The 27,693-nt window shown below is 42.9% G+C and overlaps 2 protein-coding genes across 2 annotated transcripts; one reads left to right on the top strand and one right to left on the bottom strand.

The window, feature by feature from the left end:
- Window positions 1-292: 292 nt before the first annotated feature.
- On the bottom strand, window positions 293-10,855 carry aadacl4 (arylacetamide deacetylase-like 4). Its single transcript, XM_014166641.2, has 4 exons — window positions 10,571-10,855; window positions 6,550-6,775; window positions 1,307-1,370; window positions 293-1,180 (listed from the first exon to the last, which is right to left on the bottom strand). Exons 1-4 carry the CDS (start codon window positions 10,745-10,747, stop codon window positions 391-393), a joined length of 1,257 nt encoding a protein of 418 aa, XP_014022116.1. The 5' UTR covers window positions 10,748-10,855; the 3' UTR covers window positions 293-390.
- A 2,617-nt stretch (window positions 10,856-13,472) lies between these two features.
- Window positions 13,473-26,910, top strand: LOC106582983 (short-chain dehydrogenase/reductase 3). The gene is made up of 6 exons (XM_014166643.3): window positions 13,473-14,168; window positions 19,182-19,325; window positions 23,716-23,835; window positions 24,231-24,469; window positions 24,603-24,728; window positions 26,422-26,910. Exons 1-6 carry the CDS (start codon window positions 13,974-13,976, stop codon window positions 26,504-26,506), a joined length of 909 nt encoding a protein of 302 aa, XP_014022118.1. The 5' UTR covers window positions 13,473-13,973; the 3' UTR covers window positions 26,507-26,910.
- Window positions 26,911-27,693: the final 783 nt, after the last annotated feature.

Below are 27,693 nucleotides of genomic sequence, written 5' to 3'. Positions count from 1 at the left end.
CTCTGTTGCTATGGATACAGCAAGCATTCTGTGACTGACAGACAGAATACGGGAGCAGTATTGGAGGCAAACAGAAGGCACAGGACCTGCATTATAATAAGACTTGCATGCAATACTTTAGAATGGTTCCGTATTATTAAATGTCAGAGAATTATGCAGCAGTTAGTCTATAGCTCATACATGCTATACATACTGTATATGTCTTAATTTAAAAAATAATGAATATTATTATATTTTGTGTAGAAATGAAAATGAATGCCTTAATTGATTAAAATAAGAGTAAAACATGTACTAAGCTGTGTAGGTGTTTATTTGCTTTCCCTTACTGTAAACAGAACAAAGTCACTTGCCAGATACATGAAAGAGAGATCAAACTTCAACATCCATTTCTCAAAGTGTTTTTACATAGCTTACAATACTATTTATAGCTTGTGTTGCAGACGGGAAGGTTAGCCAGCCCTTTTTGAAAAAATCCAAAAGTCCATGGAAGCCATCTGGAACATGATGCCATGTGACGTCCAGTCCCAGGTCCAACAGCCTCTTCCTGTATAGGATCCCATCATCCCTCAGCACGTCGTACTCACAGGTCAGGATAAAGGCCGGTGGGGTCAGACGGATAACAGCATCCTCCGCTAGGAGCGGCGAGACCTCCGGATCCAAACCGTCTTTGATTATGTGGTACACCTCTCCGTTGTAGTCTAAGGCTGAGTGTACCTGCTGGAGTTCGCCCCGCACCTTGCACTCAGGAGGGAGGTGTTCTGGGGAGAGCCACTCCTTGAAGGCTAGCCTCATCTCAGCAGGGATGTGGTTCCCCTCCAGCAGGTCCTGGCACACTGACGTGTCCCCGTTGAGATACTGCAGGAAGTAGAATGCCACCCGGCCACGGAACAATATGGGCACAGCATGATTCTGCTGGTACGAGGGCAGGTTGAAATCTGCCATCTGCAGAGCTGGGTAAATGAGGACCTGGGCACAGGGAGACAGCAGATGTCCATCTTTTCTCTTGGCCAGACGTTGGCATAGTGCAGCTGCCAGGTTTCCCCCAGCACTATCACCCCCGACAGCCACTCTGCCTGGGTCCACCCCGAACTCTGCCTCTGCCACAGACAGGAAGTGGCACGTTGCAGCGTCACAGTCATCCAGCTGAGTGGGGTACCGATGTTCAGGGGCAAGCCGATATCTAAAAGGCATGAGGGTAGAGAAAGGAGCAACATGTCAAGTCTTTGACAGCTTCACAGCCCTTTTCACTGCATTAATCTGCTTTGGAATCACATTTTGAGGCAGTGAGTCAGAAAGTAAAAGTTACCCAACAGAAATCACAGTGGTTTCAGCCTCCTTGGCAATGTGCCTGCAGACATCATCTGCAGTATCTAATCACAAGAAACAGAAAATGAGTTTTAGACTTAGTAAACAGAGGATGAACATTTCGCAAGACAAGCAATACTCCCAATCAGTAAGCCACGCCCGCCTGTCGGGAAAACAACATGTGGTTACCTAGGTTACCCCATTTGCTCACAGCAAAATCTTTACCTTTTTCAAACACAATTTTCTTGTTGTCTGCTTGTTTTAGTCAATTGCAAAACTACAGTTAAGAAAAGTACATGTCTAAAGATTACTTTTCCATATTGCCTACTCCCAAGCTTTCTCACTACTTCGAAGAAAGAAAAAAAAAAACTTTTCATGATGGTGCTAGCAACCATGTGAGTGAGTGCTAGCTAGCTACCAACCAGAAAATTAAGCTAGGCAAGACCAACACAAACAAACGGACTATACAGCTACAAGTAGTGAATAGAGTTACAAACCGACTAGACCAAACAAGTTAAATGTCTTACATGTCACTAAATGTTTGACACATACTTAGCTACAGTGCATTAGGAAAATATTCAGACCCTTTGACTTGTTCCACATTTTGTTACGTTACAGCCTACAGTGAGGGAAAAAAGTATTTGATCCCCTGCTAATTTTGCACATTTACCCACTGACAAAGAAATGATCAGTCAATCATTTTAATGGTAGGTTTATTTGAACAGTGAGAGACAGAATAACAACAACAAAATCCAGAAAAAACGCATGTCAAAAATGTTATAAAATGATTTGCATTTTAATGAGGGAAATAAGTATTTGACCCCTCTGCAAAACATGACTTAGTACTTGGTGGCAAAACCCAAAACAGAGGTCAGACGTTTCTTGTAGTTGGCCACCAGGTTTGCACACATCTCAAGAGGGATTTTTGTCCCACTCCTCTTTGCAGATCTTCTCCAAGTCATTAAGGTTTCAAGGCTGACATTTGGCAACTCGAACCTTCAGCTCCCTCCACAGATTTTCTATGGGATTAAGGTCTGGAGACTGGCTAGGCCACTCCAGCACCTTAATGTGCTTCTTCTTGAGCCACTTCTTTGTTGCCTTGGCCGTGTGTTTTGGGTCATTGTCATGCTGGAATATCCATCCATCCACGACCCATTTTCAATGCCCTGGCTGAGGGAAGGAGGTTCTCACCCAAGATTTGACGGTACATGGCCCTGTCCATCGTCCCTTTGATGCGGTGAAGTTGTCCTGTCCCCTTAGCAGAAAAACACCTCCAAAGCATAATGTTTCCACCTCCATGTTTGACAGTGGGGATGGTGTTCTTGGGGTCATAGGCAGCATTCCTCCTCCTCCAAACACTGCGAGTTGAGTTGATGCCAAAGAGCTCCATTTTGGTCTCATCTGACCACAACACTTTCACCCAGTTGTCCTCTGAACCATTCAGATGTTCATTGGCAAACTTCAGACGGGCATGTATATATGCTTTCTTGAGCAGGGGGATCTTGCGGGCGCTGCAGGATTTCAGTCCTTCACGGCGTAGTGTGTTACCAATTATTTTCTTGGTGACTATGGTCCCAGCTGCCTTGAGATCAGATCATTGACAAGATCCTCCCGTGTTGTTCTGAGCTGATTCCTCACCGTTCTCATGATCATTGCAACTCCACGGGGTGAGATCTTGCATGGAGCCCCAGGCCGAGGGAGATTGACAGTTCTTTTGTGTTTCTTCCATTTGCGAATAATCGCACCAACTGTTGTCACCTTCTCACCAAGCTGCTTGGCGATGGTCTTGTAGCCCATTCCAGCCTTGTGTAGGTGTACAATCTTGTCCCTGACATCCTTGGAGAGCTCTTTGGTCTTGGCCATGGTGGAGAGTTTGGAATCTGATTGATTGCTTCTGTGGACAGGAGTCTTTTATACAGGTAACAAGCTGAGATTAGGAGCACTCCCTTTAAGAGTGTGCTCCTAATCTCAGCTCGTTACCTGTATAAAAGACAACTGGGAGCCAGAAATCTTTCTGATTGAGAGGGGGTCAAATACTTATTTCCCTCATTAAAATGCAAACCAATTTATAACATGATTTTCTGGATTTTTTTGTTGTTATTCTGTCTCTCACTGTTCAAATAAACCTACCATTAAAATTATAGACTGATCATTTCCTTGTCAGTGGGCAAACGTACATGTCCCGGCTGTTTAAAGGATCGGACCAAAGCGCAGAATGGTTGTAGTTCCACATATTTATTATTAGAGAGAGAAATAACACTACTCAAAAATTAACAACCCACAAACACAACTTGAAAACCCCCTACTTAAACATGATCTCCAATTAGAGACAACGAGGACCGGCTGCCTCTAATTGGAGATCATCCCAACAACCCCAAAAAAGACATAGAAACCTAGAAAACCCACATAGAAACAGATAAAAAAGAAAACCACCCAAATACACCCCCCTGTCACGCCCTGACCCCTCTACTCTAGAAAATGACATCTTACAAGGGTCAGGACGTGACAGTACCCCCCCAAAGGTGCAGACTCCGAATGCAAAAAAAACAACAACAAAAAACAACCACAAAACACAAAGGGAGGGTAGGGAGGTTGACAAATGTCTATGACGGCTCTAGTGCTAAACCCAGAACCTTACTATCCCGCCGATCCTCCAGCAGCGGAGGTGGCTCCGGTTCAGGGCGTAACCCCCATTCCGCCCGCAGATCCCTCCGCTTCTGTAACACCGGACCGTGGATCGTTATCGGAGGAATCGGACTGTAGATCATTACCGGAAGCTCTGTGCTGCAGACTGCCACTGGAGGATCTGGGCTACAGACCGCAGCTGGAGGTTCTGGGCTGCAGGCCGCCGCTGGAAGGTCTGGGCTGCAGGCCGCCGCTGGAGGTTCTGGGCTGCAGGCCGCCACTGGAGGTTCTGGGCTGCAGGCCTCCGCTGGAGGTTCTGGGCTGCAAGGCCGCCGCTGAAGTCTCTGGGCTGCAGACCGCCGCTGAAGGCTCTGGGCTGCAGACCGCCGATGAAGGCTCTGGGCTGTAGACCGCCGCTGAAGGCTCCGGGCTGCAGACCGCCGCTGAAGGCTCCGGGCTGCAGACCGTCGCTGAAAACTCCGGATTGGGGAGCGTCGCTGGAGGCTCCAGACTGGGGAGCGTCGCTGGAGGCTCCGGACTGGGGAGCGTCGCTGAAGGATCCGAACTGGGGAGCGTGGATGGAGGCTCCGGACTGGGATGCGTCGCTGGAGGCTCCGGAATGAGGAGCGTCGCTGGAGGCTCCGGACTGAGGAGCGTTGCTGGAGGCTCCGGACTGGGGAGCGTCGCTGGAGGCTCCGGACTGGGGAGTGTCGCTGGAGGCTCCGGACTGGGATCCGTCTCAGTAGGTTCCGGACTGTAGGCCGTCTCAGTAGGTTCCGGACTGTAGGCCGTCTCAGTAGGTTCTGGACTGTAGGCCGTCTCAGTAGGTTCCGGACTGAAAAATGTCGCCGGAAGCTCTGGATGGGGACTATCGCCGGAAGCTCTGGATGGGGAACTGTCACCGGAAGCTCTGGACGGGGAACTGTTGCCGGAAGCTCTGGACGGGGAACTGTCGCCAGAAGCTCTGGACTGTGAATGCGCACTGGAATCCTGATGCGTGGGACTGGCAAGGCTGGCGCCAGACTGGTAACACACACCTCAGGACGAGTGCAGGGGGCAGGAACAGGACACTCTGGACTGGGCATGCGCACTGGAGGTCTGATGCGTGAGACTGGCCTAGGGGGCGCCAGACTGGTAACACGCACCTCAGGACGAGTGCAGGGAGCAGGAACAGGACACTCCGGACTGGGCATGCGCACTGGAGGTCTGATGCGTGGGACTGGCCTAGGTGGCGCCAGACTGGTAACACGCACCTCAGGGCGAGTGCGGGAAGGAGGCACAGGACATACTGGGCTATGGAGGCGAACTGGAGACCAGGAATGCTGAGCAGGCCTACTCCTTCCTGGCTGAATGCCAATCTTAGCCCGACACCAGTGAGGAGCTTGCACCGAGCGCACCGGGCTGTGAGTGCGTATGGGCGATATAGTGCACATCACACCATAACCCAGTGCTCGTTCAGTCACTCGCTCCTCAGCACGCCCACGCCGCAGCGCTCTCAACGCCAGCACCTCTCTCCGGAATCTTGCGTCAAACTCTGTGCTCGACTCCCTGACTGGCTCCGGTTCACTCCTCAGCTCTCCACGGTAAGCACGGGAAGTTGGCTCAGGTCTCACCCCTGACATTGCCAAACTCCCCGTATGCCCCCCCAAAAAAATGTTTTGGGGGGCTGCCTCTCACTCTTGCCTCTTGGTGGATATAGCGCCTCGTAGTATCGTCGCTCCATTTTTGCTGCCTCAATTTCCTCCCTCGGGAGGCGATACTCCCCAGCCTGACTCCAAGGTCCTTTCCCATCCAAAATCTCCTCCCAAGTCCATTCTTCCAGCTGATCCGTACCACGCTGCTTGGTCCTTTTGTGGTGGGTTGTTCTGTCACGGCTGTTTAAAGGATCGGATCAAAGCGCAGAATGGTTGTAGTTCCACATATTTATTATTACCGTGAAACGTTTGCAATACACCAATAACTTGAAACAACAAAACAACAAACCGTGACGCAGAGAGAAATAACACTACTCAAAAATGAACAACCCACAAACACAAGTGGAAAAACCCCCTACTTAAATATGATCTCCAATTAGAGACAACGAGGACCGGCTGCCTCTAATTGGAGATCATCCCAACAACCCCAACAAAGAAATAGAAACCTCGAAAACCCACATAGAAACAGATAACAAGAAAACCAGCCAAAAACACCCCCTGTCACGCCCTGACCACTCTACTCTAGAAAATTACATCTTACAAGGGTCAGGACGTGACAGTACAAAATCAGCAGGGGATCAAATACTTTTTTCCCTCACTGTAGCCTACTTGGACACCGGCTCCCCACAATTTCCCACAACACAGGGCTCTTCTCACAGGCTTTATTTCCGTATGTGGGAGCATTGCGAACCAGATGTTGGGATTATTGACCCGATTACATGTAAATTGCATAACACAGCAGCTTTTCGTCATCTTTTGGTACAGTATTTCTTTATAACAAAACAATCAACAACGAAGTTGGCTCTTTTACACTGGGGTCAATGGGAAATAATGTGTGGGCGTGGTCGAGGGGAATTCCTTATTATTACGTGAATATCGACTTGGAGTATATCATCTAGACATTATTTTTGTCTTATCATATTACCCAAACTGCCCAACACCCATCCTCCTCCATGGAAATACACCAGGCCCCTCCTCAGGCCCAGTGAGCCAGTCGTGGGCTCATACACTCTGACTGGCACCTCAGAGAAGGTCAGGTCTTTCACACGTAGGCCTGGGGGAACTGGTCTTATATGGACCAGGAACCGTCTTCTGAACCACCTGGTGAACCTGACCTGATGACACAGACCCAGACGGTCCAGGATGCGGCCCTGACAAGACAGAGAAGGGGGGGTGGCATATCTTATTAAAGGACTAACACATTGTATGCAGCTTTATTCAGGTGGCTTAGCCTATAGCCTATCTTAGAAATAGGGTCAACACGAACCATTGTGAGCTGGAATATTTTTCAATTTCAACAATATAGCTTTTCTTGTTACTTGCACATTAAACTACAATGAATGCAACAGCTCAGTTAATTTTAAGGAGCCTCTTCACACTTACTAAACGTTGGAGAAATACGGTCTGTGACTCAAATGTAAACTTGGATACTTGCTACGTCTCGACCACTACCCCCAGAGGTTGCGCACAACACTCATCCGACAGTTGCCCACCTTGATGCAGTGCAGTGTATACAGAATTGTCTCGATGAGACAACACTCCTACTGTATATACAGTACTTTTTCCTAATATTTTAGACTTATTTTGAGTTTTTACCTGAAATTGCAGTAACAGCCTGTTACTTTCTGAAATATTGACAGTAGCTGCCGGCTGCACTGAGCCACGAAAAAAATGGAAGCCCATCCCCAACATATATATAACTGTGTTGGATCATACAAATAGGATATGTTTTTTCATTTGTAACGTTGTGTGGTGATTTCAGAGGTGGCATCACAGGTCCCAGAGTAGTGGGGGGGGGGGGGGGGGGTTGTTTTCATGGGTCACAGATTTTTCTTCTGATTTGGTAGTAGGCTAATTTAACCAACTCCGGACCATAGTTGTAGAGTATGACATAGTCATAAGAATGTTTTTAAAGTTTCATATGGGCAATGATGGGACCAGATCATTGTTCTAATCAGGTCATACAGTAAAAAAAATCCTGGCTCTCGGGAGGATGAAAACATTCACATTTTCTCAGAACACAAATAAGTGGGCCTATTTTAGGCTATAAATACATAGTTTAGGCTATAAAAACATGATGTTACATTTCAGGTCCAGATGGGATCAGAGCGCATAGGCTTCTCTAGGCTACCTGCAGCTGTGGTTATCAGTAGGCTATCGCTGATCAGACTGAAGCACAGACTAATTGTGCATGTTGACAAATCATGCGGCATGATATGTCAACAATCATATGGCTTCCATATAAAACAGCTCTTCACAGTGAATTCACTTATACCCACATTTTCAGTTGCAAATGGATTTCACCACGTAAGGATTTGCATGATGTTGATAAAAATTAAGCCTGGTTTACGTTTAGATTACATTTTAGTAATTTTGTTGTAACATTGTAAGGTAGGTCTACTGTACTTTTACATTCTCATGAGCGGGTTAATTGTTCATTTTTGATAAGTTAACGGTACTGAAGACATCCATTATAGCAATTCTGTGCTTTTGTCTTGAAGCTAAAGTGTAGCCTACAGACAAGAAAATAAATCCTGTAATTGTCTGCACATACATGCTTGTGAATTGTTGCATTATTCAAGAGTGTAATATGTTTTGGTTGCATTATTCAATAGTGTAATATGTTATAAAAGAAAAGTTTCTGTCAATGTTGAATTGTGCTTACTGTGATATTTGCGGTCAATTTGAGCTGAGGACTAAGAATGTCTGTTGCCAGCCACAATGAAACGTAAGGCAAGGATGTAATGTGAATTGAAAAGTAGAATTCTCTTTCGCCACCCCGCTCCTCAGGCTCGCCTTCATATCTCGTAGTGGGAATAGGGCCATAATGACACCATGACACAGTTAAGGTTTTACCAGTAGGTGGACTTTGTATTGACTCCAATAGAGTGGCAAGGAGGAGGAGGAGCTCTGTGGACCATTAGTGTCCGGAAGTAATTTAGCCATTCATTGTAGCTATTGGCACTCTGTAGAGTTGCTATGAGAATATGAAGGTTCAGAACTTTTGTGAAACATCACAGCACAGTGGAAAAATATAGGGCAGCTAGAGATAGATTGGAGGGGTTGAGAGTAGCTGAAGGATGGGACTAAAAACAAACAAAAACGAACTAATGTATACTGTGTCTGTATTATTGTTGTCCATTAGCTACTCCAATTTGGGTAGGGGTGGTAGGGTTAGGGGAAAATAATAAAGAACGAAAATATTTGAAATACATATATACCGAACAAAAATATAAACACAACATGCAGCAATTTCAAAGAAGATAACTGAGTTACAGTTCATAGAAGGAAATCAATCAATTTAAATAAATTAATTAGGCCCTAATTTATGGATTTCACATGACTGGTCAGGGGCACAGCCATGGGTGGGCCTGGGAGGGCATAGGCCCACCCACTGGGGAGACTGGCCAAGCCAATCAGAATGAGTTATTCCCCACAAAAGGGCTTTATTACATACATAAATACTCCTGAGCACCCCCACCCCCCGATATATGATCCCGCAGGTGAAGAAGCCATGAAGGTCTTGGGCTTGCATGGTTACTCATGGTCTGCAGTTATGAGGCTGGTTGGATGTACTGCCAAATGTTCTAAAACGACGTTGGAGGTGGCTTATTCAATTGTCTGGCAACAGCTCTGTTGGACATTCTTGCAGTCAGCATGCCAATTGCATGCTCACTCAAAACTTGAGAAATCTTTGTCATTGTGTTGTGTGACAAAACTGCACATTGTCCTCAGCACAAGGTGCACCTGTGTAATGATCATGCTGTTTAATCAGCTTCTTGATATGCCACACCTGTCAGGTGGATGGATTATCTTGGCAAAAGAGAAATGCTCATTAACAGGGATGAAACCAAATTTCTGCACAATTTGAGAGAAATATGGAACATTTCTGGGATCTTTTATTTCAGCTCATGAAAAATGGGACAAAGACTTTACATGTTGCATTTATATTTTTGTTCAGTATATATACATATTTACCCCAAAAATATATGGGGGATTGGAAATTATGCAGACAATTACATTGATACAAGCCACAATCTATTTGCAATATTGAAGCTGATCTACCCACTAAAAAAATGATATAACAATAATAATACTAATTAAGTCAGATTTAATCAATAGTCAGTTTAGAAAGGGTTAACGGCACAAGACTGTGTACATATGTGGCTGTGATGGCAAACTCACTAAATATCCTGTGTGGCTCAGTTGGTAGAGCATGGCATTTGTAGAGCATGGCATTTGCAAAGCCAGGGTTGTGGGTTTGATTCTCATGGGGGACAACTATGAAAATGTATGCACTCACTACTATATGAGTGTCTGCTAAATTACTAAAAATCCCATTGAGGAGAGAGGCTGTCACAGTTCCAAAATCTCGAATCTGCATTTAGATGTAAGTTTTATTCCCTGATATCAGGAGCTGGAGGTGAAAAGTTTGATTAAACAATTCAGAGACTGAAAATAATAAATCAGTGACAAATATTTAAAGAGACCGAATCGATATACAGTTCCGAAATCAGACAGCTGTAACTGTCAATAGTAAATCGAAGCTTAAAACGATGTTTGAGTGAACCTGAATCCCGAAAATGAATTGTGAAGTTGCTTCCGGACACGGTAGACTCCTCCTCCTCACCAGTCCAAGCTAATACTGTGAAACTCTGCTGGTATGTCCTTACCAAAACAATGGAACGCCTGAATGACTTTGGCTTTTCATCATTTACTCAGACCTGTTCTCTTATCTACACACTTGAAGCTTTATCAGTGTTTAGATTACAGAGAAAGGACAAGCATCTTTTAAAAGAGCAGAGTTCTCTTTTAGTGTTCAAGTACAAGCATGTTTTTCTTTTCACCAAAGAGTAAGAATAATTCATTATTTCTACAGACTTGAACATGATTTGACTTGCATAAAACATAAAATAATAAGCAATAACAATTCCATAGATACTCACCACAATTGATATGCCAACAAACAAGCCATGAACTACATGCAGTTTCCCTCGATTTGCAACCCCTTGAGGAATGTCTGAATTCATCATCTCAGAGTACACTAGACCAATTACCAGAAGGAAGAAGGCTGCAATCACTGCAGCAAAGCCAATTATTAAAATTGCAGTGCTGATGTCCATGGTGCTGTAGTGCGATCCCAAGTAGGCTACAGTAGAAGTAAGTCATTAAGTGTGAATATGTTATCCAGCTGCTTGGGTTTCCTTGCCCCTCCTACAACTTTGTGTACACCCTGCTCTGACCTTGTTATATCTAGATGACTTTGAGTGCCAGTAACAAAGGAACATTCATCATTTTATTCAATGTATTTTATGGACTAAAGCAATTACACATTAAACACATATTTCACAATTAGATATTTTTATGAATATAGATTTGTATAAATACAATAGTAATAATTCCTTTTAAATGTCCTTTTAAATCAATCGTATAATTTATTGTGAAGCAGACACTGGTATCTGAACTTTTAATGTTAATCTGTAGATGGCAGTGATGCTTAGTGTTAGCAGACCATGTTCTCTGTCAGATAAGGTAGTCTAGACACATTTGTAATCAAAATGCATGGTATTTCGAATTGAAACAGTATAATGTGGTGTTGTTTACAAAACAATTTATGTTCATTATAATTCAGAATGAAATTTCTGAAAATACTTTGATGGCGTATTTCAATGCATTATGATTTGTAGCTCTGTGAAATGTGCACGAAAATGACAGCAACTGGAGCTGTTTTCTAGGACTAGTCAACCTTTTAGCCGTCCCAGAGAGTCTCTCAGCCTTTTTTCTGAGAAGCTGAGCCCAGCACAAAGCCGCCATTGTCAAGCTGCTGTCTTAAACCCATCCCAGTTTCTGAAAAAGCCCTCCATTCATCAGCTATACCGAGCAAAAATCACAGGGCCTGGCCCAAAAATCACAGACTGGAATCTTGTCTGCAGCCCATGAATTTACTGGATTTGTTTAGGAGGTATTTATGCAGGTCCCTAATTCTTACCTTGCCAAGTTTCTGGGACTGACCCATTTCTGTATTGTCACAGAGAGAGAGATGTGTTTCAAGTGACAGATCACTAGATCAGGGGTCTTTATGTCTAGTCTTCACAGCGCCCCATCTTCTCATGCATTGAAATGAACTTTTATCACATGAAGTAGTGTGTAATTATGTATGCCACCATTATATATGCCAAAAGCACCCCTTTTTCATGTCAGCTAGATTGACCAACTTTTACATCACACAGTAAAACCTGTGTATTTACCTGTAATAGGTAGGTCAATGCAGATAGTAAAACCTGTGTATTTACCTGTAATAGGTAGGTCAATGCAGATAGTAAAACCTGTGTATTTACCTGTAATAGGTAGGCCAATGCAGATAGTAAAACCTGTGTATTTACCTGTAATAGGTAGGTCAATGCAGATAGTAAAACCTGTGTATTTACCTGTAATAGGTAGGTCAGTGCAGATAGTAAAACCTGTGTATTTACCTGTAATAGGTAGGTCAATGCAGATAGTAAAACCTGTGTATTTACCTGTAATAGGTAGGCCAATGCAGATAGTAAAACCTGTGTATTTACTTGTAATAGATAGGTCAATGAAGATGTGGCCAACTGGGTTTGAACTCGGGTTACCTGGTCACCACTGTGTTAGCCCACTGAGATCAAGTCTAGACATTAGCTCAGGGAGCCCATGCAAGACTTAAGGTCTCAGGCAAGGTTACTCATCACGTGGGGGTGGTTCTCCAAAAAATCTATAGAGTATTCAGCACTTTATCTCCCACCGTATACACTTAAAAAAAAAGTGTATCAATATATTTTTTTACAAGCAGCAAAACACTCAGTCATAACAAATATCTGATACATTGTGATTATAGACAGAGAGATAGAAAGATACATGTAGATACATGTAGAGAGAGAGAGAGAGAGAGAGAGAGAGAGAGAGAGAGAGAGGCAAGAGAGAGAGATAGTGTGTGTGTGTGTGTGTGTGTGTGTGTGTGTGTGTGTGTGTGTGTGTGTGTGTGTGTGTGTGTGTGTGTGTGTGTGTGTGTGTGTGTGTGTGTGTGTGTGTGTGTGTGTGCGTGTGTGCGCACGTGTGCATGTAAAATCAAATAAAAATGTATTGGTCACATGCACCGAATACAACAGGTGTAGACTTTATTGTGAAATGCTTACTTATGAGCCCATTCACAACAATGCAGAGTTAAAAAGTAAGAAAAAGACTTGCTAAATACATTTTAAAAATAAGGAAATAGTAACGTAATAAAATAACAATGAGGTTATATACAAGGAGTACCAGTACCAAGTCATTGTGCAGGGGTACAAGGTAGTTGACGTAATTGAGGTAATACAGTATGTAGGTAGAGGTAAAAGTGACTAGGCAATCAGGATATATAATAAACAGAGTAGCAGCAGCATCTTGTGTGAAAATGTGTGTGTGTTTTTTTTTACTTTGATACTAGTACTGTGGATACATGTGATGTAACCAAGTCCAACCAGTTTGGGTGAATGTTGTCTCATCAAACTATTCAAAGTAAGCTATCAAAGTAGGTTATGGCACTTCTCAAGTGCATGAGAAACTTATCCAACTATTATTTCCCAGAGAGTGTGACAGCTTGAAGGAGAATTGAGAAACATTGGCACATCTCAAAAACCGTAAAACCAAGCATTTAGCTCACTGTAAACAACTTAGGGAGGAAGAAAATTCTTGATTTTAATAGAGGACTGAAATAGTGAAATATGAGTTCACGGCATCACAGCAGTTGTGGCAGACGCGTCTCGGGGCTGGGTAGAGATAAAACCAGTCACAGTCGACACACAGTAAAGCAACATATTCCTCACCATTCAACCTGTCAATCAGGATTAATGGTCTTTGAAAAAACTCCCTTCAGATCGCAGGTCTTTTTTTCAACACTGCGGGGACGGGTAGTCAGTGCGCTATAAAGTAAGCTATCGGAGTCAGAGGCGGTAACGTCCAAGGATAAGAACACAACACACTTGTTGTGTGGACGATTCAGTAGCGCATGCCTTCGGAGACACTCTCGCCTTCTTTAGGTTACTTGAAAAGTAACCGCGGACTACCGGTGTAATATGGTCATTAGTCAAAAATAATAGTTTGCCAATAACCTGAATAATCGATAAACATGCCAGAGCTCCGTATATTGACGCATTTCTGAGCTTGGGACATAATAGCCTAAATGTAATGAAACATTGACTTCAAGTGCTGCAGTTGGCTAGTTTGAGTTTGGTTTTAACCAGCTATTTACCTAAAAACCGCTCTGCCAAGGACATCACGATTGGAGGATATCGAACTTGTGTTTGTGTTCGAAAAATTTAGAGAATTTAGATTACTGTAAGAAGAAGTAACATGGATTTTAAGTGTTTGAGCTGTATAGTGTTTTTCCCCATACACATTGTCTACTACATATTGAAAGCAAGTGTGTACTTACTGCTACCAAGTAGACGAAGAACGCTGATCAAGGAGGTGGTTCTGATCACAGGCGGGGGACGAGGTATTGGTCGTCACCTGGCTCAGGAGTTTGCCAAGCAGGGGGCTAAAAAGGTAAATAAAACACATGCATGCGTTTTGTTTCTGCACTTTATTAATTGTATTATGCAACTTGTTGAGCATCAAACGTGATTGGGTTCACTTAATCTTGAGCAATATGAGCACTCCTAAAATAGCCTATAGTTCCCCAGACCTGTGCATATTTTCATATCTTTTGAATTAGTACACTCATTGATTAGGCTACATGGTTATAACGATAACTGAGTTGATACCCTGAAGCCAACCTCTGAACACCTTCTGTGCGATACCTAGTCTTTTTTATGCACACTTCTTTCCATAACTATTATTTGTATTGACGTACTACCCCCCCCCCCCCCCCCCCTTAACCAAAAGCGCCATAGGTTTACATCAGGTAGCCTACATTGCAAGGGCAAAGACATTAGTTTGTCCACTTGTTCCTCCAATCTATTGTTTCCTCTGTAACATGAATAGGTCATGACCTTAGGAGTAGATCAGCCAATCAGATTCCAGGACAGGGCTCTAAATTTTGGCACAACAGGCTATTTAAATTGTTTTACCGTTATTTAACTAGGCAAGTCAGTTAAGAACAAATTCTTATTTACAATGACAGCCCTACACTGGCCAAACCCTGACAACGCTAGGCCAATTGTGCAGCGCCCTATGGGACTCCCAATCACAGCCGGTTGTGATACAGCCAGGATTTGAACCAGGGTGTCTGTAGTAACACCTCTAAGCACAGAGATGCAGTGCCTTAGACCGCTGCGGCACTCAGGAGTAGGGCTGCAGAAGGGCAAAAGTCTCCCTCTGACCATTTGACTGCTGACGTATTATAGTGACTCACGGAATGATTTCTGTTCAGCCAAAGCTCAGAAAAAGGAGTTATGGCTTAACATTGATATTGGATGAGATCAAGCATCATTAATGTCCAGAATAAAGTTTTATTGTTGCTGACAGCCAACAGGAGTTACCTTGATCAAGTGATATCACTTCTATGGAATTGGGATGAACTTTTTCAACTTTCTGAAGAAACATGTTTAAAAGCTAGTCACATAATCCTCACAGGAGAAATGTTGTAGTCCTACTGGGACTAGCAGAAAAACACTAACTGTGCCAAGTGCCTACACAAGACATCACATTGCCATAATAAAACACTGATTCAGATGTGTTTTTCAAGCAAACCAGCAAGGCAGAAACTAAACTTAACCTTAACCACACTGCTAACCATAATGCCTAACCCTAAACTTAATTTAAGACCAAAAGCACATTTTTGTTTTCATGAATTTCTACAATATAGCCAATTTTGACTTAGCAGCTGGCCTATCAAAGGAGAAATTGCCCAGTTCTGCCTCCAGGACAAGACTCATGACAATAAACGTCAACCTGCTACCTTACACTGAGTTTATTATTGAGGTGAAATGAAGCCCACAGAGGAAGATGGCATGTTTCAGCTGCCTCACCCATCCAAAATATGTATCCGTCAGCCAAAGCTCTTATAAATAGCCTGTCCCCACCCTCCTCCTTAACAAGAAACAGTCACTTATGCTTGAAATGCCCCAGTGACTACATTTACAGTCCCCGCCAGGCCGCCACTACTGGTCAGACTACCCACTATTCCAATTACAATCCAAACAGTACACAGCTGAGTGCATAGTGAGCCACCATAGTGTTCTGTTAGCTCTGAATTGTAATGGACAGAGCCTCAGACACACAGATGGAGACATAAGCGTTTCACAATGATTCCATATGAATACTACCCCCCCCATCCCACTTTATTTATTATTATTTTTTTTTTTTACAAATGAATAGCTAGTTGTATTTTCACCCATGCAACTTAGAGGAATAATTATAGCTTTATGAATTGTCATATGGAGCACCACATGTTGCAGTTTTTGCTTATCCTTACATTATGTGTCCAAGCTAAAAAAAAACATTTTAACTTTGAGTGCTTTGGCCTTGCTCTTCATCCTTCCATCAACATCTCCTCAGGGAACAACCCACAAAAGACCTGTGGCTTTTAAAAGTTATAATTTGCAGCTGCACAACAAAGGAAGTCACCATTCTTGTCAGGGCCCCATTGTTGGGTATTATCAAGGTGTGAAGGCTTTGAAAACAACACCTGCACTAATGTGCCTCACAATCACTCCCTGCCTAAGATATGCTAAAAGAAGTAGGACATTCATCACAAATAACCTCTAGGAAAGACTACCCCAGTTTGAGGTCCATTGTGATTGGCAGACGCAATTTCTCTATTCTCTCTAGTAGCTTTGGTGCTTTCACGGTAGGGAGTGCACTAGCCACAGCATTGATGAAAGAATGATGTGAGGTGAAAAGGAGAGACTGGTGAGAGGGGGATAGAGGAAGGTGAGGGGGGGTGAGGCCTTGTGTGTGTCGTCAAAAGAGCCGTTACAGAGTGAAGCACTAAAACAATAAACCACAGCAACTTTACAAAAGCTGAGCACCCAAGTTCAGAGAACAGAGAAAGAGGGAGGGGGCCTCCAGCACAACCACAATAAATGTTTCAGAGGTTGAAGCAACATATTCACATATGCTCTCAATGTACCCTATGCAATTCAAATATATTCCACTGGCATCCCAAACCAGAAATCCAAAATCCCCTTGGTTAAAAATGTCAGCATGTAGAATTTAATAAGGTACTTAGTGTGGCATTTTGTTTTTGCGACTCAATTTGTGGATCATAATATTTTGAACATGTGGAAGAAGAAAGTACAATTGAAGATAGTAAGAGATATTGGCATCTTTCTCAGCCCCGGCTACTCATTAGGAGAACTGGGAACATATGCCTCTACCCAGGTTGATAGTGGCTTTATACATTGGCAAGCTCTATATTGTGTGTGTGTGTGTGTGTGTGTGTGTGTGTGTGTGTGTGTGTGTGTGTGTGTGTGTGTGTGTGTGTGTGTGTGTGTGTGTGTGTGTGTGTGTGTGTGTGTGTGTGTGTGTGTGTGTGTGTGTGTGTGTGTGTGTGTGTGTGTGTGTGTTGGAGGCGGGAAGCACACTGCTCCCAGCTGGGTATTGCCCTGCAACTGACCCTGTTGTCTCCGCACTAATTAGACAGCGGTAGGGCAGGCGACTGCCTCCTGAACTCCCTATTTCCCCTCCCCGTGCCCCCTCCCTGTTAGCCCCTATCCCCTACAACTGGTGTGAAGAAGAGGGCTCATGCCCATCCTTGAATCCATTTTTTCCCTTGTGAAATATTATTGCGTTCTGGTGTAGGGATGTGGATGAGGCCCACCACATCGCCAGTTCATCATCATTGCACCCTGATACACCAACACTTGGTGATTTGCAAGACTTACTGTCTTTGAATAAATCATGTCCTTGAACAGACCATCAATTTTACACAATTGGTGAATGTTGTTTAATCTTGTCAGATATGGCACCTCAGACAGAGTAATCACTGGTTTATCAGAGATACTTAGTCACTCGATGTGAGGGAATTTAGAATTAGTTTTCCGCAGCACTTAGGCATTCTAAGCTGATAGCTCTAGATTTGGCCGGCCATTGTTTATCCTGAAGCCCCAGTGTGTTGGGACTGGCAGATAAGCATAATGAATTAAATAACAGGAGAGCACAGTGTGAGTGGTGATTTTTAATGAGAAATGTCAGGTTTGTTTGTTAGGATGAAATCCTATTAAAGGCTTTCAGTAATTTACCTAGACCCATCCATTCACCTCTGCTGATTACTCAAACTGGCTGGCAAACGAAGCAAACAAAAAAGCAATCTAAAGAAACTCAAACAAAGACCCATCCAGTGGAAAGCCAAACATTTTTTACTCTTGGAACTTGATCAAAACTGCATATCATGCAGATTGTGACCCTCCCGTATCTCCCCCAAAGCAAACATTTCACTTTACAGTCTTAATGCTCCCATTATGCAAGTAAACATAAGCCCATAGGGACTAGCTTCATTAAAACATTGGTGGGATCTGAATACACTGTCACAGACAGCTGCTCAGATTGCCCTAGATGTCGTGTTGCAGTAAAACAAGAAAGATAGCGGCAAAACCTTCGGCAAGCTAGCTATGCATGTTTGAGATGTTGAAATATGCATTTACTATCCTCCTATTCATTCCTAAAGAGATGAGTGGCTATAGCCTGGCTGTCTCTGAACTCTTCTCTATCAGGACAAGGATGTCACTGTGACCTCTGCTTGTGATTTATCTTCCTTATCTACATGTAGAATTAAGATTTTGTATTCACACAATATTGATATCATACTGTAAGGGTGGATGAAAGACACACACACACACACACACACACACACACACACACACACAGGATCACTTTCCAGAAGACTTTCTGCAAAAATATTAACCTTGGTCACTGGCAACCAGCCAAGCCCTACACTGGCCCCATCAGCACTTCACACACAAACTGTTTTCAGACTCCCTGACCAGAAATGACTGGGTTCATCTGCCCAACAGGCCGTGTAATCTCTTTGAGAATGTGTGTTTGAGAGATGAGGAGGGCTCACCCCCTGATTTCATTACCTTTCCCTGACCCCAAAGACTGACGGATCTAATTGCCCAATCGCTGCCCCCCACCTCCATCCTAGCCCATGTTCCCTGCTCAAATGACTGAGCTTAATTTACCCTCTCCAGGCTGATGAAGAGACGCTTCATTCACACTGCAACCCCACCCCCTTAATCTCGCTCTGAAACTATTTGTTGCTTCTAAACATGGCCTCTCTGTTCTCTGAATGAAAGGAACATTTTAACCAAATTATCTCATCTCATCCTAGGGCCAAATGCTGCAAACATGAAATGTCTGTATACTTGTTGAGAGCATGTGTCATTGGCATAGTTGTTTGGCTTTGGCTACCCATTGAATGTATTTTAGCCATGTTTTTCTCAGGATTTCGACAACAATACGTGTACAGATAGCTGATTGTTGACGGATTGTTGAAAAGCAAAATATCACTATTCATTCAGCTGAGCTAATTGCTCATATTTTATTCAGAGCATATTACACTATTATGCAATTTTATAAGCCTATTTTATAACCCTTGCTAATGTTTACCCTCTACAGGTGATCCTGTGGGGTCGCACAGAGAAGTGTCTGAAAGAGACATGTGAAGAGATCTCCCAATTTGGAACAGAGTGCCACTACTTCTTGTGCGACGTGGCTAATCGGGAGGACGTTTACAAGCAGGCCAAGGTGGTCAGGGAGAAGGTATGCTATTTAGATCTATTATAAATCCACATTTAATTTTTTACACAAATACAAAATATTGTTTGGAGCCAGTGAAACGCTCATGGGTCAAGGTTTCTCTCACTGCTGTTACTCCTGTCTACAGAACTGGCAGGGCTTCATCGTTTTTGAATTCCTCTCCCCATCTGACATACACTACCAGTCAAAAGTTTGGACACACCTACTCATTCCAGGGTTTTTCTTTATTTGTACTATTTTCTACATTGTAGAATAATAGTGAAGACATCAGAACTATGAAATAACACATATGGAATCATGTAGCAACGAAAAATGTGCTAAAGAAATCAAAATAAATTTTATATTTTTCAAAGTAGCCTTGATGACAGCTTTACACACTCTTGGCATTCTCTCATGCCTTTCAATTAACAGTTGTGCCATACAGGTTACAAACTAAATGGGAAGAGATTTCTGATGTACCAATTCCATGGCACATGGTTTATCAACTGGTACAAAAAAATACACTTGATTCAACACATTGAGTTTTTAATGTAAATTATTATATAAAATTCTTGCCACCAACAGAATGCTATATATATGGGGCATACAACAATCTCAGCGCTGTAGATTTTGCTGCGAAGAGACAGAATCAATAGATCATTTATTCTGGTATTGCCCCTATGTAGCTTGTTTCTGGTCACAGGTTCAGGAATGGTTAAAAAAATCACAACATGCACTTAAAATTAACCTTACAAATAGCAGTGTTGGGCGATTTGGAAAGCCATAGTCAGTCAATAAATAATATAATAATACTCGTAGGAAAGGTTTTCATCATTTACCCCTTTTCTCCCCAATTTCGTGGTATCCAATTGGTAGTTACAGCCTTGTCTCATCGCTGCAACTCCCGTACGAACTCGGGAGAGGTGAAGGTCAAGAGCCATGCGTCCTCTGAAACACGACCCAACCAAGCCGCACTGCTTCTTGACACAATGCCCGCTTAACCTGGAAGCCAGCCACACCAATGTGTCGGAGGAAACACCGTACACCCGGCGACCATGTCAGCTTGCGTGTGCCCGGCCCATCCACAGGAGTCGCTAGAGTGCAATGGGACAAGGACATCCCTGCCAGCTAAACCCTCCCCTAACCCGGACGACACTGGGCCAATTGTGTGCCGCCCCATGGGTCTCCTGGTCGCGGCCGACTGCGACAGAGCCTGGACTCGAACCAGGATCTCTAGCGGCACAGCTAGCAACTGCAATGCAGTGTCTTAGACCACTGTGTCACTCAGGAAGCCAAGGTTTTCAGCTTTAGCTCACAATCTGTGGATACTATATGATTAGACAGGTTAAAAAATTATATAAAACATCACAGCACAATTGAAAAATATATGGCACATGGAAACCAAACGCGGGTGGTCTATGGTGATAGGTAGGATTGGCTGAGAGTGGCTGAGGGGTAAATTAAAGAGCTTATGTTTGGTAATGTATTATTGTTATTTGACTGCTTTATATAAAAGTACCATGTATGTAAAATGTGTATTCAAAATGTGCATGCAAAATAAATGTAAAATGTATGTACAGTTGAAGTCGGAAGTTTACATAACCTTAGCCAAATACATTTAAACTCAGTTTTTCACAATTCCTAACATTTCATCCAAGTAAACATGCCCTGTCTTAGGTCAGTTAGACTCACCACTTTATTTTAAGAATGTGAAATGTCAGAATAATAGTAGAGAGAATTATTTATTTCAGCTTTTATTTCTTTCATCACATTCCCATTGGGTCAGAAGTTTACATACACTCAATTAGTGTTTGGTAGCATTGCCTTTAAATTGTTTAATTTGGGTCAAACGTTTCAGGTAGCCTTCCACAAGCTTCCCACAATAAGTTGGGGGAATCTTTTCCCATTCTTCCTGACAGAGCTGGTGTAACTGAGTCAGGATGTAGGCCTCCTTGCTCACACTCGCTTTTTTTCAGTTCTGCCCACACATTTTCTATAGGATTGAGGTCAGGGCTTTGTGATGGCCACTCCAATACCTTGACTTTGTTGTCCTTATGCCATTTTGCCACAACTTTGGAAGTATGCTTGTGGTCATTGTCCATTTGGAAGACCCATTTGCAACCAAGCTTTAACTTCGTGACTGATGTCTTGAGATGTTGCTTCAATATATTCCACATCATTTTCCTACCTCATGATGCCATCTATTTTGTGAAGTGCACCAGTCCCTCCTGCAGCAAAGCACCCCCGTGCTTCACGGTTGGGATGGTGTTCTTCGGCTTGCAAGCCTCCCCCTTTTTCCTCCAAACATAACGATGGTCATTATGACCATTTTTGTTTCATCAGGCCAGAGGACATTTGTCAAAAAATTTAGATCTTTGTCCCCATGTGCAGTTGCAATCCGTAGTCTGGCTGTTTTATGGAGGTTTTGAAGCAATGGCTTCTTCCTTGCTGAGCGGCCTTTCAGGTTACATCGATATAGGACTCATTTTACTGTGGATACTATAGATACTTTTGTACCTGTTTCCTCCAGCAACTTCACAAGGTCCTTTTCTGTTGTTCTGGGATTGATTTGCACTTTTCGCATTTGTCTCTAGGAGACCGAACGTGTCTCCTTCCTGAGCGGTATGACGGCTGTGTGGTCCCATGGTGTTTATACTTACGTAATATTGTTTGTACAGATGAACGTGGTACATTCAGGCATTTGGAAATTGCTCCCAAGGATGAACCAGACTTGTGGAGGTCTACTATTTTTGTGTCTGATTTCTATTGATTTTCCCATAATGTCAAGCAAAGAAGCCCTGAGTTTGAAGGTAGGCCTTGAAATACATCCACAGGTATACCTCCAATTGACTCAAATTATGTCAATTAGCCTATCAGAAGCTTCTAAAGCCATGACATCGATGTCCTAACCGACTTGCCAAAACTATAGTTTGTTAACAAGAAATTTGTGGAGTGGTTGAAAAACGAGTTTTAATGTCTCCAACCTAAGTGTATCTAAACTTCCGACTTCAACTGTATATGTAGCAGAAAAGCTGTAAAAAAACAACTAAAAGATATTTGTCCTCCAAAGAGGAGTACATTTTTTTTTTTAAATAAGGTGTGCCTTGTTAAAAGTTCATTTGTGGAATTTCTTTCCTTCTTAATGCATTTGAGCCAATCAGTTGTGTTGTGACAAGGTATGGGGGGTATACAGAAGATAGCCCTATTTGGTAAAAGACGAAGTCCATATTATGGCAAGAACAGTTCAAATAAGCAAAAAAAACAACAGTCCATTATTACTTTAAGACATTAAGGTCAGTCAATCCGAAAAATGTCAATAACTTTGAAAGTTTCTTCATGTGCAGTCGCCAAAACCATCAAGCGCTATGATGAATCTGGCTCTCATGAGGACCGCCACAGGAAAATAGGATTGCTGCAAAGAAACCACTACTAAAGGACACCAATAAGAAGAAAAGATGTGCTTTGGCCAAGAAACACGAGCAATGGACATTAAATGGTGGAAATCTGTCCTTTGGACTGATGAATCCAAATTTGAGATTCTTGGTTCCAACCGCCGTGTCTTTGTGAGACGCAGAGTAGGTGAACGGATGATCTCCGAATGTGTAGTTCCCACCGTTAAAGAGGTGGTGTGATTGTGTGGGGGTGCTTTGCTGTTGACACTGTCTGTGATTTATTTAGAATTCAAGGCACACTTAACCAGCATGGCTACCACAGCATTTTTAAGCGATACGCCATCCAATCTGGTTTGTGCATAGTGGGACTATCATTTGTTTTTTGACAGGACAATGACCCAAAATACACCTCCAGGCTGTGTAAGGGCTATTTGACCAAGAAGGAGAGTGATGGAGTGCTGCATCAGATGACCTGGCCTCCGCAATCACCCGACCTCAACCCAATTGAGATGGTTTGGGATGAGTTGGATCGCAGAGCGAAGGAAAAGCAGCCAACAAGTGCTCAGCATATGTGGGATCTCCTTCCAGGCTTTTGGAAAAGCATTCCTCATGAAACTGATTGAGAGAATGCCAAGAGTGTGCAAAGCTGTCATCAAGGCAAAGGGTGGCCACTTTGAGAATCTCAAATATAAAATATATTTTGATTTGTTTAGGACGTTTTTGCTTACTACATGATTCCATATGTGTTTTTTCATAGTTTTGATATCTTCACTATTATTCTACAATGTAGAAATAAAGAAAAACCCTTGAGAATGAGTAGGCGTGTCCAAACTTTTGACTGGTACTGTATAGATTACACCTAAATTGCAATGTCAAGATAAGATAAGCGTGTTGAGTATGACTGTCAGCTCTATCACATAACTTCACATGAAAAGAAAGTAGGTAGAAAAAAGTGGATAAATCCTCTTAATATAAAAACGTCAGTTTTGTTTCTAACATTAGTTTTGTTATTATTTTTCCAGGTGGGAGATGTTACGATCCTGGTGAATAATGCTGCAGTGGTCCATGGGAAAAGTCTGATGGACAGCGACGATGACTGTCTTTTGAAGTCTCAACATATCAACACAATGGGACAGTTCTGGGTAAGTGTTGTTGAGGTTTAGGAAGAGAGGTGTGTGTGCTTCCTTACAGTTATATCAATCTTATCATTCTCCAAAAGTGCTTTTATTGGCCAATGCCCCTTCATGTCAGTCTCAGCTTAATTTACAGGAGTGTTGGGGTATTTCCAAATTATAGGCTTACTGCTTTAGCCCGTAGGTAGAACATCAGAGGGCCTCTTTGTGTAAACCTATAGCAGTCTCTGTTTGAATAGAGATCAAACTTTCAGGTTGCATAAATGCAATCATCAGCAAAAAAAAAATGAAACTCAATCTGTGGCTCCACTTGGGCCTGCTTCCTCTGTGTGTCTCTTTTTCATGTGTATAACTGTACATTTTCCCCAATGCCCTCCCCCCTTCCTTTCTTCTCCCTCATCCAGACTACAAAGGCCTTCCTGCCACGGATGCTGGAGCTCCAGCACGGCCACGTGGTCTGTATAAACTCCATCCTGTCCCAGTCACCCATCCCTGGGGCCATCGACTACTGCACCTCCAAGGCCTCCTCCCTGGCCTTCATGGAGAGCCTGACTCTGGGCCTGCTGGATTGTCCCGGGGTGGGCTGCACCACCGTGCTCCCCTTCCACACCAACACTGAGATGTTCCAGGGCATGAGAGTCAGGTGAGCAAGCCTACAACATGGTTCTTCACAATCTAGTTTAGATTACACCACCACTACTGCCATGCACCATTTTCTTCATGCATGTATTGTAGTTACTGGAAAGCTAATCTCTCTGGGTTTTCTGGTCCTGTAGGTTTCCAGCGCTCTTCCCTCCCCTCAAGCCAGAGACAGTTGCTGAAAGGACTGTGGATGCAGTCAGGACTAACACAGCCTACGTTTACATGCCCTGGACCATGCATGCTCTCGTTATCCTCAAAAGGTAATGTCTCATATCATTTTGGCCTATTTAAAGTACATACAGTTGAAGTCGGAAGTTTACATACACTTAGGTTTGAGTCCTTAAAACTCGTTTTACAACCACTCCACAAATTTATTGTTAACCAGCTATAGTTTTGGCAAGTCTGTTAGGACATCTACTTTGTGCATGACACAAGTAATTTTTCCAACAATTGTTTACAGACAGATTATTTCACTTATAACTCACTGTATCACAATTCCAGTGGGTCAGAAGTTTACATACACTAAGTTGACTGTGCCTTTAAACAGCTTGGAAAATTCCAGAAAATGATGTTATGGCTTTAGAAGCTTCTGATAAGCTAATAGACATCATTTGAGTCAATTGGAGGTGTACCTGTGGATGTATTTCAAGGCTTACCTTCAAACTCAGTGCCTCAGACATCATGGGAAAATCAAAAGAAATCAGCCAAGACCTCAGAAAAAAAACTCCACAAGTCTGGTTTATCCTTGGGAGCAATTTCCAAATGCCTGAAAGTACCACGTTCATCTGTACAAACAATAGTACGCAAGTATAAACACTATGGGACCACGCAGCCGACATACCGCTCAGGAAGGAGACGCTTTCTGTGTCCTAGAGATGAATGTACTTTGGTGCGAAAGGTGCAAATCAATCCCAGAACAACAGCAAAGGACCTTGTGAAGATGCTGGAGGAAACAGGTATCAAAAGTATCTATATCCACAGTAAAATGAGTCCTTTTTCGACAGCAAGGAAGAAGCCACTGCTCCAAAACCGCCATAAAACAGCCAGACTACGGTTTGCAACTGCCCATGGACAAAGATCGTACTTTTTGGAGAAATGTCCTCTGGTCCGATGAAACAAAAATACAACGGTTTGGCCATAATGACCATTGTTATGTTTGGAGGAAAAACGGGGAGGCTTGCAAGCCGAAGAACACCATCCCAACTGTGAAGCACGGGGGTGGCAGCATCATGTTGTGGGGGTGCTTTGCCGCAGGAGGGACTGGTGCACTTCACAAAATAGATGGCATCTTGAGGAAGAAAAATGATGTGGATATATTGAAGCAACATCTCAAGACATCAGTCAGGAAGTTAAAGCTTGGTCGCAAATGGGTCTTCCAAATGGACAATGACCCCAAGCGTACTTCCAAAGTTGTGGCAAAATGGCATAAGGACAACATAGTCAAGGTATTGGAGTGGCTATCACAAAACCCTGACCTCAATCCTATAGAAAATGTGTGGGCAGAACTGAAAAAGCGTGTGCGAGCAAGGATGCCTACAAACCTGACTCAGTTACACCAGCTCTGTCAGGAGGAATGGGCCAAAATTCACCCATCTTGTTGTGGGAAGCTTGTGGAAGGCTACCCGTAACGTTTGACCCAAGTTAAACAATTTAAAGGCAATGGTACCAAACACTAATTGAGTGTATGTAAACTACTGACCCACTGGGAATGTGATGAAATAAAAGCTGAAATAAATAATTCTCTCTACTATTATTCTGACATTTCACATTCTTAAAATAAAGTGGTGATCCTCACTGACCGAAGACAGGGAATTTTTACTAGGGTTAAATGTCAGGAATTGTGAAAAACTGAGTTTAAATGTATTTTGTAAGGTGTATGTAAACTTCCGTCTTCAACTGTACATATCTTTCACTCATATGTAACCTCCTATCTCTACTTTCTCCACACCCTAGCTTCATGCCACAAGCTGCTCTTGAAGAGATCCACAAGTTTTCTGGAAGCTATACCTGCATGAATACATTCAAGGGGAGGACATAAAAACAAATTGTCCTGAATGTCAATACATATCAGAGGAACCTCACTAAGTCCGGAGGATGTTGAAGGGAAGTATCCATGGGCTACAGGACATTGGGAAACAATGGAAGCCTTTTGAAAGTATGCAGGAAAGTGTCTTGGAGACTTTAGCATACTGTATATTGTTGCTCCGACGGGGTAGATTTCACTTACACGCTGCTGGAACTTATCCTGGTCTCATTCTTGATCTCCTGTGTGTAGTTGGACGGACTAAATACCATTCACACATTGAGCAGAAGCCATGCGAAACTAGTCTGGATAAACAGCAGTTTTTTTTTCAAGTCTGTTTTTTATTATCCTTTGTTTTCTACCAATCATGTGTCTTTGAATGGAATCACATTAATAAATTGATGTTACAGACAACCAAAGTGTCTCTTTGTTCACATAGACTGGCGAATATCTAGTGAGTCGTCAACACAGCAGACCTAACCAGATGACATGATAGAGAATGATAACACAGTTATGCCAACCATGAGATCTCTGCACATGCCAGGCTGTGAAACAGCAAATGAGCAACATTAATTGGAAACGGAGCCATACACTGTTAACTTATACATTGTAAAGTAGGTTAGGGCTGGAATTCAATCCAAAACAATGCTATAGTGCGCTTGACATTTTAAATTGCATTTAAAAGCTGCATTTGTCAACTAGCCCCTTGGATTGAATCACGGCTGAAGTTGTTACATGCTGGAAAAAGGTTAATCATGAAACCATTAGATGTTTTATTGAGTAATCTAAAACAAGGTTCAAAAAGGCCTTGCAACATGTATCCCTGAGATCATCAAAGATAACCTGTCCAAATTACAGTACATGTGGTGTGGGGGAATACCTGATTTAGAAGAATGACTTTAATGATTAATGAATGGGCCTTGCTTCTGACTTTCACATACTGTACCATAGCATCAGAGGAAGAATGTACAGTTAGGTTTCCACTCCTTGATATGAGAGATAAACTTCACCCACTTAATGAAGTGATCTATAGTGCACAGATCTAGAGACCCAGAGCTGTGTTGTTGTGACATACTCTATGTCTGAGCACAAGTCAAGGCAAGCACACACACACACACAGCCCCGGGCCAACCAATAAGAGATGACTGTAAAAACGGGAATAGTGTCTGCCCTTTGGCTGCCAGACAAAGCTCATAAACATT

This window comes from Salmo salar, chromosome 22 (genome assembly GCF_965601325.2).
Source record: "Salmo salar chromosome 22, fSalSal1, whole genome shotgun sequence".
In the NCBI taxonomy this organism is placed as follows: Eukaryota; Metazoa; Chordata; class Actinopteri; order Salmoniformes; family Salmonidae; genus Salmo; species Salmo salar.
Note: the sequence above shows the minus strand (reverse complement) of the source record. Positions and strands in the feature narration are given on the sequence as shown.

What these genes read in the sequence shown, in the direction of transcription:
- aadacl4 (XM_014166641.2), bottom strand. Translation starts at nt 10,747, where the DNA reads ATGGACATCAGCACTGCAATTTTAATAATTGGCTTTGCTGCAGTGATT. An exon ending in TTGTTGGCATATCAATTGTG is followed by an intron (nt 6,776 to 10,570) that starts GTGAGTATCTAT and finishes CTGTCTTGTCAG; the next exon opens with GGCCGCATCCTGGACCGTCT. An exon ending in ATGGGTGTTGGGCAGTTTGG is followed by an intron (nt 1,371 to 6,549) that starts GTAATATGATAA and finishes TCTTGTGATTAG; the next exon opens with ATACTGCAGATGATGTCTGC.
- LOC106582983 (XM_014166643.3), top strand. Translation starts at nt 13,974, where the DNA reads ATGGATTTTAAGTGTTTGAGCTGTATAGTGTTTTTCCCCATACACATT. An exon ending in CCAAGCAGGGGGCTAAAAAG is followed by an intron (nt 14,169 to 19,181) that starts GTAAATAAAACA and finishes TACCCTCTACAG; the next exon opens with GTGATCCTGTGGGGTCGCAC. An exon ending in ACACAATGGGACAGTTCTGG is followed by an intron (nt 23,836 to 24,230) that starts GTAAGTGTTGTT and finishes TCCCTCATCCAG; the next exon opens with ACTACAAAGGCCTTCCTGCC.